This window comes from Jaculus jaculus, chromosome 17 (assembly GCF_020740685.1).
Source record: "Jaculus jaculus isolate mJacJac1 chromosome 17, mJacJac1.mat.Y.cur, whole genome shotgun sequence".
NCBI lineage: Eukaryota > Metazoa > Chordata > Mammalia > Rodentia > Dipodidae > Jaculus > Jaculus jaculus.
The window spans coordinates 19199260-19213487 of NC_059118.1; the positions used below are offsets into that span (position 1 = coordinate 19199260).

At 40.8% G+C, this 14228-nt stretch overlaps 1 protein-coding gene across 6 annotated transcripts in view; it reads left to right on the forward strand.

Moving 5' to 3' along the window:
* Window positions 1-330: 330 nt before the first annotated feature.
* Window positions 331-14228, forward strand: part of Dock3 (dedicator of cytokinesis 3) — a 455655-nt gene continuing 441757 nt past the window's right edge. For 5 of the 6 annotated variants that reach the window (XM_045136510.1, XM_045136514.1, XM_045136511.1 and 2 more), the window contains exon 1: window positions 331-455. In XM_045136510.1, coding sequence (XP_044992445.1) covers window positions 419-455 — 37 coding nt within the window. In that variant the 5' untranslated portion in view covers window positions 331-418. The remainder of the gene's footprint in view (window positions 456-14228) is intronic. The other variant, XM_045136515.1, reaches the window with a different exon arrangement.

Consider the following 14228-nt stretch of genomic DNA (forward strand, 5'->3'; position numbering starts at 1 on the left):
CCCCGGAGCTCGTGTGAGGGAGACGAACCGGGCGGCGCGAGAGCTGTGGCGACGGACAGGTGAAGGGAGCGAGGAGCCGCGTCCGTGCCCGCGTCTCCGTCGTCAGGAAGTGCCCGGGTCGTCGTCGGCGGAGCTTCGCGCTCGGGCGCTCGGCGCGGCCGCGGCATCCCGGACGGCCTGTGAGGGATGCGCCGCCTACCGCTGCCCCGCGCCGCCGCCGCCGCCGCCTGACTGACTGACTGACCGCCGCCGCCCGCCCGCCCGCCCGACTGACCGCCCCCGCCGTGCCTCGCCGGTGCGCCACAGCCGGGCCCGCGGCCGTCGTCTTCCACTCCCCCCTCCACCCCGCCACCACAGCCTCCCCGCCGAGTCCGTCGCCCGATCGCCTGGCCCGCGGGGGTTGCACCCGACCCCGGCCATGTGGACCCCCACCGAGGAGGAGAAATACGGCGTAGGTAGGTTGGAAGGCTCTCCGGCCTGGCTGCTCGGTGACTGGGATTCAACGCGAGGTGCCCCGGGTGCCCGGCCCCGCCTCGTTATAAAGGGGGGGGGGGATAATACCCTTGGCATCACCGCCCCCTTTGCTCGTAGGGTGTGCGGCACCCATCCACCCGCCAACACCCCCTCCGGGCCCCACCACGTCTCCCACTATCCGGGCGTCCCGGGGTGGGTGCACCCGGGCGCGGATGCGGGCGTGGGCGCGGGTCTCCGGGCGCGGGCCGAGGGCGGCAGGGGGCGCTGGCGGCGCGACCTCAGCAGGTGCGGCCCGCGGGAGGCGACGGGCAAGGCCCCGGCTTAGTTGCGGGAAGGTTTTTTTTTTTTTTTTTTCCTTTTTCTTTTTCTTTTTCTTTTTTTGATGTAAGGCGTGGGGTAGTTTAACCCAAGCAGCTAAAATTCTGAAGCTTGGCTTCCTCTGCACCCACACCTCGATATTTTAGTTGACTTCTGCATCTAAGTTGACGAGTCTAAATAATGGTTTATTTATCTTCAGACTGGAGTCTTACAAAAGGGGGGGGGGAACGACGACGACGACAAAAAAGAAAAATAACGTTGACATCATTTTCTCATTTCGGAATTTTGCAGACATATAAGAGTGCCAGTGTGGAGCTGTTTTAATTTGTTTTGCTTTAAGTATTAGAGATAAGGAACCTGTATCAACGTTTAGTGTATTTTGTGGGCAAGATTTAGTTAAATCTGTTTTCAGATGAGAACGTTATTCCTCTTAGAATCTTCTTTTTTTAATCTCTTGTGTGAAACTCCAAAAGCTACATGATTTTTTTTAAACATTCCATTTCTTTACAAAGGATAGGCAGTAATTTAGAGAACTGAGTGTTAACATTTCATGGCAATTACATGACAGCAGTGTTGGCTACTTTGCATCATTGTAAATCACCTATCATACTGGTTAGTTAGAAATATTTAACATGTTGAGTGTTCAAGGTATTTTTCTTTCTAAGCTTATAATGGAAAATTTGTTAGGCTATCTGTCTAAACAAATTTGGTTTCCATTATTGCTGCCGTTTAATTGAGGTTTAGTTCACATTTCATTCTCAAGTAACTTTTTAAACTGCAGTGGTAACAATTGTTTTGGAGTGCTGTCAGGCCAGTTATGTAAAAGCAGAATTTACTGAAATGTAAGGACATACAGAGAGGTCTTCTATGCTGGTAGGAAAACAATTCTGTTTTGAAAGGTAACTTTTTGAACTTTGTGATTAGCTGTGCTAAGATGGAACTGATGAAAGGAGTTCTAGTCTGTTGAAAAGGAATTGGGAAATGATGCAAACGCTTTGATTCACCTCTAGGGACATTTTACCCTTTTCTTTTAAAGCATTCCTTGAATACTAAATTGATACTGTAATGAGGAGTTGATTTTTTTTTCTCCCCTTAACTTTGCTTTCAGAGCTGCTTAACAAGCAATTGATATGAAAGTGGTCACCTGTCCAGTGGTACTTGACTAATTTCTTTTCTTCTGGGGGAGGAACTCTTAAGTAATGCAGAGTCCTGGCTTCTCTTTATTGGCGCTGTGGGCAGGTTACTTAACACCATTTCCCTAATGTGTGAATGAGGGATAATATAGGGATATGAAAACCAAATGAAAGCACACCATATAGTTAAAAAATGTTAATTTCCTCTTTCCCCTTTAGTACATAATAACACTAGGTGTGTTGGTTCTGAGTTCAAGGTAATTCAAGGAATCAAGATAAGTATATGTGAATCTTAAAGCACTAGAATTTGGTATGTTGTTTACCAAAAAAGATGGAATGAAATTCTTGCCTCCTAGGACTGTGTGCTTGCTTGAGAAAAATTGTTATTTCCTGTGGAGGGCACAACACTGGGCACGGGGCAGGTTTAAAAAGCTCGTTAGGTATGAATTATTCTGAAGGCATTTCCTTTGCAGGTATAGCTTGGTATAATTTTTATGCTGTTTTTTTTCTAAAAAGGGTAACTCTATTTCTCTTAGTTTTCTTCAACTGTCCCTTCTTCAACTATGACTACGATTGTGTAAATTGTTTAAAAATCAGGGCATATTTTTTTCCATAAGCATGTTAGAGCTACGTTTCTAGGCATTTTCTTAAAATGTAATTCAATCTATAAAGTAGTTTCAAAGTTGTACCAAATAATGGTAAAGAGTTGTCGGTGAAAATGATATTCCATTTGTTTTATTGTTTAATTGCATTGAGGGTTAGCTTGAACATTTAACTATTATTGGTCCTATGAGAAAATGTTTTGAGTTCAGCTTTGATTTTATGATTAAGTTGGAGCACAGATTTCTATTTCTGTTTGCCAATTTGTAATTCAACATCAGGGAGGGAAAACTTGGACTTATTTCCCATCAGTTTGGAGAATTGTTATAACATATTTTAGTTCTGATATTGATGAGGGAAGGAGCCCCTGCTGCAGAGTTGTTTTTTTTTTTTTTCCCCACTGCAGCTGTTCAGTTGTGTTTGGCATTGTTAAGGCTTTTGAGATCTAATAGTAATTAATATCTTATTGCCTTTTAATTTTTAACATGGGAGTTCTGTACAAGTTATAACGTTTCTGAATTATTCTTCGTCACTTAGAGCCAGGTGACACCAGAACTTCCTTTTCTGTTGTAATATTCTGTGATTGGCTTTAGGGGTGTGGGGAGGGCACAGTCCCTTCTTGATCAGTTAGTTTGCTAGGGATTACTACTTGTATTGGCCCGTGTCGATTATTATAAAGATGAAGAAAATGGGTCTCAGAGGTTGCTAGTCGTCTTTTTTTTGGACATGCAACAATTACATATTCCTCTTCATATTTTTGCCAATGGAAAATATTATATGTTATGCTTAATCATAATGCCTTGCGTTATTATAAGGGGCAGTTCTTTTTACTGTTTCTTTTTTCTTTGTTCCCTCTTTCCCTGTCTTCTCTCTCCCTTCCTTCCTCCCTCTTTCCTTCTGTCCCTCTTCCACTACCACCACCACCTCCTTCTTTTCCTACTCTTCTTTTGGTGTTTTTTTGAGACAGAATCTTGGTCTGGTACTCACTATGTAGCCTAGGCTGGTCTCGAACTTGCAGCAATCCTGCTTTATACTTTTCTTAGCGGTAAAGATATCCACTAGGGGTAGAGAAGATGTTACCTGTCTAGAATTTTATTTGGTTCTGACAAGCAGGGACATGCTCTATATTTTATAGATTATAGGTGTAGTATTTACGAGGAATGTCCACATTCACAATTCTACAGAAGTCTTACACCAGAATTAAAGTGACACATCTAAGTTACTATTGTAGTTAACTGCTGAGTTGAGAACTGAACCTGAGACTTTAGAATTCTAATTTTTTTTTTTTTTTGAGGTAGGGTTACACTCTAGCTCAGGCTGACCTGGAATTCACTATGTAGTCTCAGGGTGGCCTTGAACTCAGGGTGATTCTCCTACCTTTGCTTCCTGAGTACTGGGATTAAAGGCATGTGCCACCACACCCAGCCTAAAATAATTTTAAAAAAACAAATTTTTAAAAAAGTAAAGCTAGTTTTATGTTTTTCCCTTCTGTGAGTTTCCTGGGACTCAAAATAGGACATCTATATTGGAAAGAAAATAACCAAATCAAAGTTATTTTGCAAAAATCCTTTAAAATGCAGAAAGTACAAAGAAGGTAAAAAAATCACCTATAATTGTGATGATTGGATTACGTCTGTGAATATTTCAGCACATATTGTCCTCTTTTTTTAGCATATATTTTTACATAGTCATGGTGTATATACAGTTTATTGTTTATTCCATGAAATACAGTTTCAAACTCCACCTGAGCTATGAGTATAACTCAGTGGAGAGTGAGCATCTGTCATGTGCAAGACCCTTGGTTCAATCGTAGAATGGTTAGTCCTTGTTGTCAACTTGACTGGATCATGAAGGAGACAGCTGAGTGTAATCCCAGAACTTGGGAGGTAGAAGCAAGAGAACTGCCAATGTAAAGCTAGCATCAGCCATGTGACAAGCCATCTGGGCTATATAAGATCCTCTCTCAAAACTGCCCAACCAAAAATCAACCACCATTTTCCTCTGCAAAATAACCAAGAGACATACTTAGGTTGTGTCTGCGAAGACACTTCTAGAAAGGTTAGACTGAGCCACCCTAAATGTGGTTGGTGCCATGGGCTGGGGACTCAGATTGAAGAAAAGGAGAAAAGGGAGAAAGTTGAGGAGCACCAGCATTCAACTGTTTGCTTCCTGACATGTCATGGTCCTGTTGCCATGCATTCACCATCGTGCCAGGACTATACCCTTCAAACCACAAGACAAAATAAATCCTCCTCTAAGTTGCTTCTAGTCAAGTGTTTAGTCTCGCCAAGAAAGTAACCAATACAAATCCTTAGTACCACAAGAAAAAAGGAGCATTTTCTAAGTTATTACATACTGTTTATAACCACTATTGAAAGTTATTGTGGAAGATGAGCCCACTAAATTATTTCTGTGTCCATTTGTTTACTTATTTATTTACAAGCAGGAGGGGGCAGGGTTAGAGAGAATGGATGTACTGGGGCCTGTTGCTGCTACAAACGAGTTCCAGATACATGTACCACTTCGTGTATCTGGCTTTATATAGGTACTGAGGAATCAAACCTGGGCCGTCAGGCTTTGCAGGCAAGTGCCTTAACTGTTGAGCCACCTCTTCAGCCATATAACAGTTTTAAGAAAAAGTTATTAACATGCTAGAATGTACATAAAAATATTTTCTACACTTTGCATTAGCTTTCTAATATAGATTTTCTCAAACTATGATTATTTATTCAAACTATATGAACACAGTAGTCTATGGATATATGTGAACACATGATTTTCTAAAACTGTTGAAGCAGTTTTTATTCTCTCTAGTAGAATATAAGAAAATACCCATTGTTTATACTTGCTCTTGTGTGTCTTTTTTCCAAACTAGAGATACTCACTGTTTTTAATTTTTCAAGTAATGCTAAATGATCACATAAAACATTTAAAATATTGTGCTAGCCAGACTTTTATCACTATGACAAATTCCTGAGAAAAGCAAAGGAGAAAGGATTTATTTTGACTTGAATTTCAGAGGTCTCAGTCCATGGTCACCTGTTCTTTTTGGTCAGTACACAGGCAAAGAGAGAAATAACTAAGGAAAGACATGATGGAATAAAGCTGTACCTTAAGGCAGGCAGGAAGCAAAGAGGAGTAACAGGAAGTGGCCAAGGCTAAGATAAACCCTGCAAAGGTACTTTTCAGTGACCCACTTCCCTACCAGGCCTCAGCCTCCATAGATCTACCACCTTCTAATGACTCAAATTTTGGGTTGGTCAATGGGTCAAGCCATTGATTAGGTCAAAGACCTCATGATCTAACAGTCTCTGCAAAAGCTCCTAAAGACACTCCAAGAGCTATGCTTTAAATTTTTTTTTTTTTTAATTTACTTGCAAGGAGAGAGAGAGAGAGCACCAGGGCTTCCAGCCACTGCAAAGTAACTCCAGAGGCATGCGTTACCTTGCATATCTGGCTTACGTGGGTCCTGGGGAATAGAACCTGGGTTCTTTGGCTTTGCAGGCAAGCACCTTAGCTATTAAGCCATTTCTCCAGCCCTAAAAATTTTTTTTATTAACAACTTCCATGATTGTAAACAGTATCCCTCCCTCCCTCCATTTTACCCTTTGAAACTCTATTCTCCATCATATCCCCTCCCTGTGTCAATCAGTTTCTCTTTTATTTTGATGTCATGATCTTTTTCTACTATTATGATGGTCTTGAGTAGGTAGTGTCAGGCACTGCAGGGTCATGGATATCCAGGCCGTTTTATGTCTGGAGGAGCACATTGTAAGGAGTCCTACTTTTTCTTTGGCTCTTACATTCTTTCCGCCATCTCTTCTGCAATTGTCCCTGAGCCTTGGAAGGTGTGATAGAGATACTGCAGTGCTGAGCACTTCTCTGTCACTTCTTCTCAGCACCATGGTGACTTCTAAGTCATCCCAAGGTCACTGCCATCTGAAAAGAGAAGGTTCTCTAACCAACCGCCCTCTAATTTGACCAAAGCTATGCTTTATTAATGTCTTAGTTTCTTTCAATCCGATCAAGCTAACAAGATTAAGTATTATAATAACCCTAGAAGATTTTAGAAAGTAATAACCACCACCCAGATTATTTTATTAGAGCCTTTTACCTCAATGAGATTTGTCAGTAGTATATGGCTGGCTTGAAAGTTGAGACACAGTGTACAGACTTTTCATTTTAAACTAGATGGATATATTTAAGGATTTTTTTCCATATTAGACATTTAATAAGACCACATAGTATTTATTACTGTTACTAAATGTAATAATTTATGTTGATAATGAGTTCACAAACAGGGCATGATAAATTTAGAAGGCATTTTTAATGTAACATTTATTTATTTTTTGTTTATTATTATTATTAACAAGATGTTTCACATGGGTACATCATGTGTTGGTACCCTCTCTTCCCTAGTCCCTGCCCCTATTCTGTTGGGGACACTTCTCAGTAGGGTGTGGTATTCCCCATGAGGTTGTAATTTATGCATTGTGGGAGCAGCAGTCAGTTATTTTTTGAGGAGGGAATGCCTCTGGGCATGATGTCTCAACCTGTGGCTCTTACACTCTTTCTGCCCCCTCTTCTGTAAAATCCCTGAGCCGTGTGGTGGGTGAGTTTAATGTCTGCTTCAGTGATGAGCTCTGGATCTCTGCTTTGGCAGGTGTTGAGTATCCTCAGGGTCTGTCTCCTAAACCCTGGTGCTGGTTGTCAGGAACAGTACAGAAGCAGCAGCGTTCTTGCTCGTCTCCGCATTCTTCTGTGGTTTCAGCTGTGGCTTGGCTGAAGTGTGAGGGGTAGTTTATCTCCTTGGGTCTCAACTACCTTCTGAAAAAGAAGAACAGATTCTCCAACGGAGAGTGAAGTCAGCATAGTTTAGATGGGATAAGCATTATTAATTTAGGGAGAATTTGATGTATGTTACTCCTCTTTTAGCCAAAGACTAGTGAGAGCTTGACACTGGAGAAATAATCTTTGTCTTCATAGGATTCTCATCTGGTACCCAATTCCAGATATGGGTTCCTTTACACTGAGCAGATCTCTTAGCCAATCAGAAAGCTCTTGGTTACCCACAGAGGCTGTGTGCCACTATTGCAGTGGTGTGTACGTAGTGTCAGCGTGTTTGCTTCTGAGTAGCTGAGACCTCTGTTGCTCAGACTGTTGTTGGCCATTAACCCCAGTAGCTCATGTAGCATTTTCCAGCACTAGACAGGCTGTCTGGGGACTGGCTTCTAGAAGGCAATTAAAAAAACACAAAAAACAAAAAAACTCCTTATTTTTTTTGTCAGAGACAGAAAGAATGAGAGAGAGCATGTGCAAGAGAGAATTGGCATGCCAGGGCATCTGGCCTCTGAAATTGAACTCCAGACACGTGTGCTATCTTGTGTGCATGTGCGACCTTGTGTGCTTGCATCCCTTGTGTGTCTGGCTTATGTGGGACCTGGGGACTTGAACATGACTCCTTAGGCTTCTCACACAAGCACCTTAACTGCTAAGCCATTTCTCCAGCCCTAGAAGGCAATTTTTTTTGAGGCAGGGTCTCACTCTGGCCCAGGCTGACCTGGAATTAACTATGTAGTCTCAGGGTGGCCTCATGGCAATCCTCCTACCTCTGCCTCCTAGGATTAAAGGCATGTTCCACCACACCCAGGTGAAGGCAATTGTTTTTTTAAGGTAGGGTCTCACTGTAGCCCAGGCTGACCTGGAATTCACTATGTAGTCCCAGATTGGCCTTGAACTCATGGTGATCTTTAGTTCTGGGACTAATGGTGTGTTAGTAGGGAGGAAATAAGTCTTAATTTTGTAAACACTGAGTAGCTTCTCAAACTAAAAGGATTTGTCTTCACCTCTTATTTTACAAAGCAGACAATAATCAGCATGAATTTACCAACTTTTTTTTAATATGGTGATATCTTGCTGTGTTACCCGGGCTCTTCTTGAATTCCTGGGCTCGAATGGCCCACCTACTTCATCCTCCCCCATAGTTCAACTTGCAGATGTACAGATGTGCCGAGCCACTATGCTCAGTTTTACATTTTAAGAGTCTTACGCTCTACTGACTCAGCTAGCCAGGCACATTCAGTTTTATATTTTAATAGGAAGTTAATATGCAACAATATTCAGTAGACTTCTGATTTATAGATCATTTTTACTATTCAATATTGAAGTATGTTTTCGAAACATTAAGTTGCAAACATGGCAACATTTTCTGTGGAGCATTTTTAGGCACATTTGAAAGGACATCAAACCCATCTTGCAGAGCATGGGGTTCTGAAAAGAATCATCACTGAGGTTAAAATTACCTTATATTCATACCAAATTTTAATATTGGTGCTGCTTTTTAATTTTAATAGTTTGTTTTTTGAATTCTGTCTTTATTTTTGATAATAAGAATGATCTAAAATTATTCCCAATGTATAAGCACCACCAGGTAGTCTATATTAAGGTTTTATTTCCAATGTTATGGTTTTACTGTAATGAACAGAGTTGTTTATGATTATGCTCTCAAGTCTCATGCATATCCCCTCTAGACACATTGTGTATGGAGAAGCAAGATTTTGTAAAGTTTTTGCAGTAGTCTCTTGACACCTATTTTAATTTTTTAAATTCATAAATACAAATGTACTAACACATTATTTTAACTGTGGTCCAGGTTCTTGCAGTTGATTTGCTATATCACATATTAGCATACTTTAGTAAAGAAAATGATTATATTGGGGCATGCCATTCAGAAGCTTCCTTTTTTCTTGTTTACCTTTAGTGCCATAAAATCTCAAACCTCCTGATTCCATGTGTTTTTCCTTCTCTTTTCAAAACTCATTCATAAGCTCTTGCACATGAGTGAGAACCAATATTGATGGAAGAATTGAAGCATGATAAACACAGAACTTTAGGGTGAAGGAATAGTACTGTACCTCCAATAGGTTTTGTTTTTTTTTTTTTTTTTTCAAGGTAGGGTCTCACTCTGGCCTAGGCTGACCTGAAATTCACTATGTAGTCTCAGGGTGGCCTCCAATTCATAGTGATCTTCCTATCTCTGCCTCCCAAGTGCTGGGATTAAAGGTGTTATGTTTGATCTTTTTTCCCCCTCAAAGACAGCTATGGCTAGTAGCCTCACTATTCCTTGAGGTTAGCCCATTTTTTGGTTAGATAGTTGTAATTAGAGCATTCTTATTAATATTGAAAAGAACTAATGACTCTTTTTAAATTCTTTTTTAAAAATAGTTAATTTCATTTTTTCATTTGAAAGAGATGGGAAGAGAGAATGGGTGTACCAGGGCCTCCAGCCACTGCAAATGAACTTGAGAAGCATGTGCCAGCTTGTGCATATGGCTTATGTGGGTACTGGGGAATTGAACCTGAGTCCTTAGGCGTAACAGGCAAGTGTCTTAACTGTTAAGCCATCTCTCCAACCCCTCATACATTCTTGTAATTTTTTTCTTACATATAAAAGCTTGTATTATAGCTCCTCATGAATTTATATAATTTTAGAATTCGAAAGGATCTTAGAGATAATATAAGACTACAGATCTAAGACTAGTTGGGATAACTAGCATTTATCAAGTGTTTACTCTGTGTCCAACACTTCTTTGTTGTGGTTCATATTTGAGTTTTCAGTGTCATCTGATGGCTTGTTGTGTGTTTTACAAGTTAGCAAAATTGAAATTTCCCTAGGTTCCTCTGTCTAGACTTATTATACTAGGGCATCTGGGTGCCAGAATTATTTTCTGACCATTAAGTACTTCTACTTTTTCTTTTTGGTGGTGGTGACTATTACTATTATTATTATTATTATTTTGGTTTTTCGAGGTAGGGTTTCACTGTAGCCCAGGCTGACCTGAATTCACTGTGTAGCCTCAGGGTGACCTTGAACTCACAGTGATCCTCCTGCCTCTGCTTCCCAAGTGCTGGAATTAAAGACATGCACCACCATGCCCGGCTCTTTTTGGTTATTTTTTATTTTCATCATTCTTCTTGTTTTGTAGTGTTTCTTGTTTTCCCTTTCTTGTTTTAACTGTTATTTGAGTTTGGTTTATTTTTTCCTGTTTCTCATGTGTGTGCTTTTCTTTCTCTTCAGTGTGAAGGATTCCTTCAAGTATTATCTGTAGAGCTGGCTTAGTTGTCATAAATTCCTTTAGCCTATTTTTGTTGTGGACTGTCATTATTTCTCCTTCAATTTGGATAAATAGCTTTGCAGGATAAAGTAATCTTGGTTGACAGTTGTTATATTTCAGAAGTTGGAATGCATCATTCCAAGCCGTTCTGGCTTTTAAAGTTTGTGTTGAGTAATCTACTGTGATCCTGATATGCTTGCCTTTGTAGGTGACTTGCTTTTTCTCTCTAATTGCTTTGTATATGTATATGTATATGTATATGTATATGTATATGTATATGTATATGTATATGTATATGTATATGTATATGTATATATGTATATGTGTGTGTATATATATATCTATCTATATATCTATATATATATATGGATATATATATAAATATATATATTTTGGTTTGTGTGTTTAGTAGTTTGTTTTTATTTTTTTATTTGAGAGCGACAGACACAGAGAGAAAGACAGAGGGAGAGAGAGAGAATGGGCGCGCCAGGGCTTCCAGCCTCTGCAAACGAACTCCAGACACGTGCGCCCCCTTGTGCATCTGGCTAACGTGGGACCTGGGGAACTGAGCCTCGAACCGGGGTCCTTAGGCATCACAGGCAAGCGCTTAACCGCTAAGCCATCTCTCCAGCCAATGTTTAGTAGTTTAATTACAACATGGCAAGGTAAGGTTATTTCCAGGTTTTGTTTGTTTGGTGTTCTAAAGGCGTCCTGTATCTGTATGGGCATTTCTTTCCCAATTTGGGGAAAATTTTCTTCTATGACTTTGTTGAAAACGCCAACTATGCCTTTGGATTTAAATTCTTCTCCTTCTACTATACCCTGAATTCTTATGTTTGATCTTTTCATAGTGTCCCAAATATCTTGAAATTCCCATGCATACCTTACTATTAGCTTATCTTTCTCTTTGTTGGACTGCATTGGATCTGCCACCTGGTCTTCTTGTTTAGATACTCTGTTCTCTCCTTCATCCATTCTACTGGTGAGACACACAGTGTTTTTTTTTAATTTGACTTACTGTGTTTTTTAGTGCTAGTATTTCTGCCTGGTTTTTCTTCAGTTATTTCTATTTCCTTTCTCATGTCTTATAATGACCTCCTTATTTCCATTAAGTTGGTGTCCTTTTTCTTTTGGAATTCCTTCAGGAGTTTGTTTTCTTCTTTAATTCCTTTGTTTTCTTCTTTGATTCCTTTTTTTAACTTCTTTGAGTATAGAAAAAATCATATTTTTGTAATCTTTGTCAGGCATTCCATCTAAAACAGTCATTGGGGGTCATTTCTGATGGGTTTATAGTTTTTGGTGGGATGATATTATCTTGATTCTTTGTATTTCTTGTATTATAATATAGCAACTTTTGCATCCTGAGTTTATTTGATGCTTGGGATCTCTAATTATCTGCAGTGCTCTTAGACTTGGAAATCCAACTTTATGTACCTTCAGAGTAGGAGTTTAAAGTGCCAAGTGTGGCTCTTGTACTCCAGTCCAACTACAGAAGTAATCCTAGGTGTTGAGCTTGCCTGTTAATCAAATATTCTAGTGGGCTTGGTGGAGCAATTTACTGACAAAATTCTAAAATTCAACTGAGCAATATACTCATTCAATAAAAACCAGCGCAGGGTATTTAAGTTTGGGGATTGAAACCAACAAATAACCTTATAAAGCCAAAATTCCTAAGGGTGTGTGTTACTCTATACCCTTAATCCTGTCAGCTAGGAGGTTGAAATTTCTGTTCTGAAATAGGTTTCAGGTCAGCCTGGATCTGAATCAGACCCTGTCCCCAATAATGACAGAAGAAAAAGACAAAGGCCCTATGAATCTGAAAGCATCAAAAGCAACACTAATCAATCCCCAAATATAGCCTTAATTGTGAATGGCAATGTCAACCATGGATATGTAACCCATAACCTGCCCTAACATGGAAAAAGAGATTGGTATGTCCAGTGCAAGCCTATGTACCTGCTTTTTGTCAGTAGGCCTCGGTACCTTTTGGGGTGGCTTTCAATCTCACTAATGCTGAGTGTCCACCTCCATACCTCCGTGTCGTGCTGTGGAGCTGGTGCTCTGATCAGCTGTGCTGGATGCCCTGCCACTGGGGGCTGAATGCATTCTCTGGAGGTGTGTGGTTCTGATGGTTGGGGGATGGGAGAGTGTAGGAAGCCTGGAGTTGTACTGGAATTGCTCAGCTGGACCCACCTATATCCTCTTCAGCTGGTCTCTGCAGTCTCCCCTTCAAGTTTCTTGACTTCTCAGCAAGAAGGCTGATAAAGTTGGAAAATCCCCTTGTTTGGTTGCTGCTCCTGCAGCTCAGTGCCACTATGCGGATTGGGCCACAAATGCCTTGGTGGGATTCTGCTGGTTTCTTCCTTTCTGGTAGATCTCAGTCTCTCCTGCTTCTCTGCTGTGGCCGATAAAAACCTATACACCTTCACTTTTTGGAAGAAGAGTGTATTTTGCTGTGGTTTTGCTTAAATCCCTCCTTAAGCTGGATTGGCATGATTCCTATGCAGCCATTTTACCCAGAAGTCTCCTTTTGGTTATTTTTTGAGGTAGAGTCTCACTTTAGCCCAGGTTGACCTGGACTTCATTATGTAGTCTCAGGCTGGCCTCAAATTCATAGCAGTCTTTCTCCTCTGCCTCCCAGTCCTCCTACCTCTGTCTTTACCTTGGGTCCTTAAGCTTTGCAGGCAAGCACTTTAACCACTGAGCCATCTCTCCAGTCCCGTTAAGTACTTCTTATTTACTGCATTGTATTTGTTCGTTGTACTTCCCTACATAGGATTCATTTCTCCCATACATTCATCTCTTGAACTCTTTCTTGTCAGGAATCCTCTCCTATATTGCTATCTTTGTAAATCCTTTTGTAGATCTTTGACCATACTTCTGTCTTTGTCTAAAAAGTATTTAAAAAATATTTGTATCATTTAAAAATATTTTATTTTTATTTATTTATGAGAGAGAGAAAGACAGACAGACACACACACAGAATAGGCATGCTAGAGCCTCTAGCCACTGCAAATGAACTCCAGACGCATGCACCACCATGGGCATCTAGCTTATATGGGTTCTGGGGAGTTGAACCTGGGTCTTTAGGCTTTGCAGGCAAGTGCCTTAACTGCTAAGTCATCTCTATTGCCCTGTATCTATTATTTACTTGCAAGGAGAAAGGTGAGAGAGGAAGAGGGAGGGAGAGGGAAGGAAGAAAGGGGGGGGGGAGGGAGGGAGGGAGGGAGGGAGGGAGGGAGGGAGGGAGCATGCGTGCGCCAGCCAGCCAGCCACAGACATGAACAGAAGAGAAAGGAAATAGTGGGCTAGGGCTTTCCACCACTGTAAAATGAACTCTAGATGCTTGAGCCACTCTGGGTATTGGGGAATTGAACGCCTTGTAAACAAGTGCTCTTAACCATGGAGCCATCATTCCAGTCCTATCTAAGATGTGTTTTATTCATTAAATCCTGTAATAGAGCTGGAGAGATGGCTTAGTGGTTAAGACATTTACCTGCGAAGCCAAAGGACTCAGGCTTGATTCCCCAGGAGCCACGTAAGCCAGACTACACAAGGTGGCACATGCATCTGGAGTTCATTTAAAGTG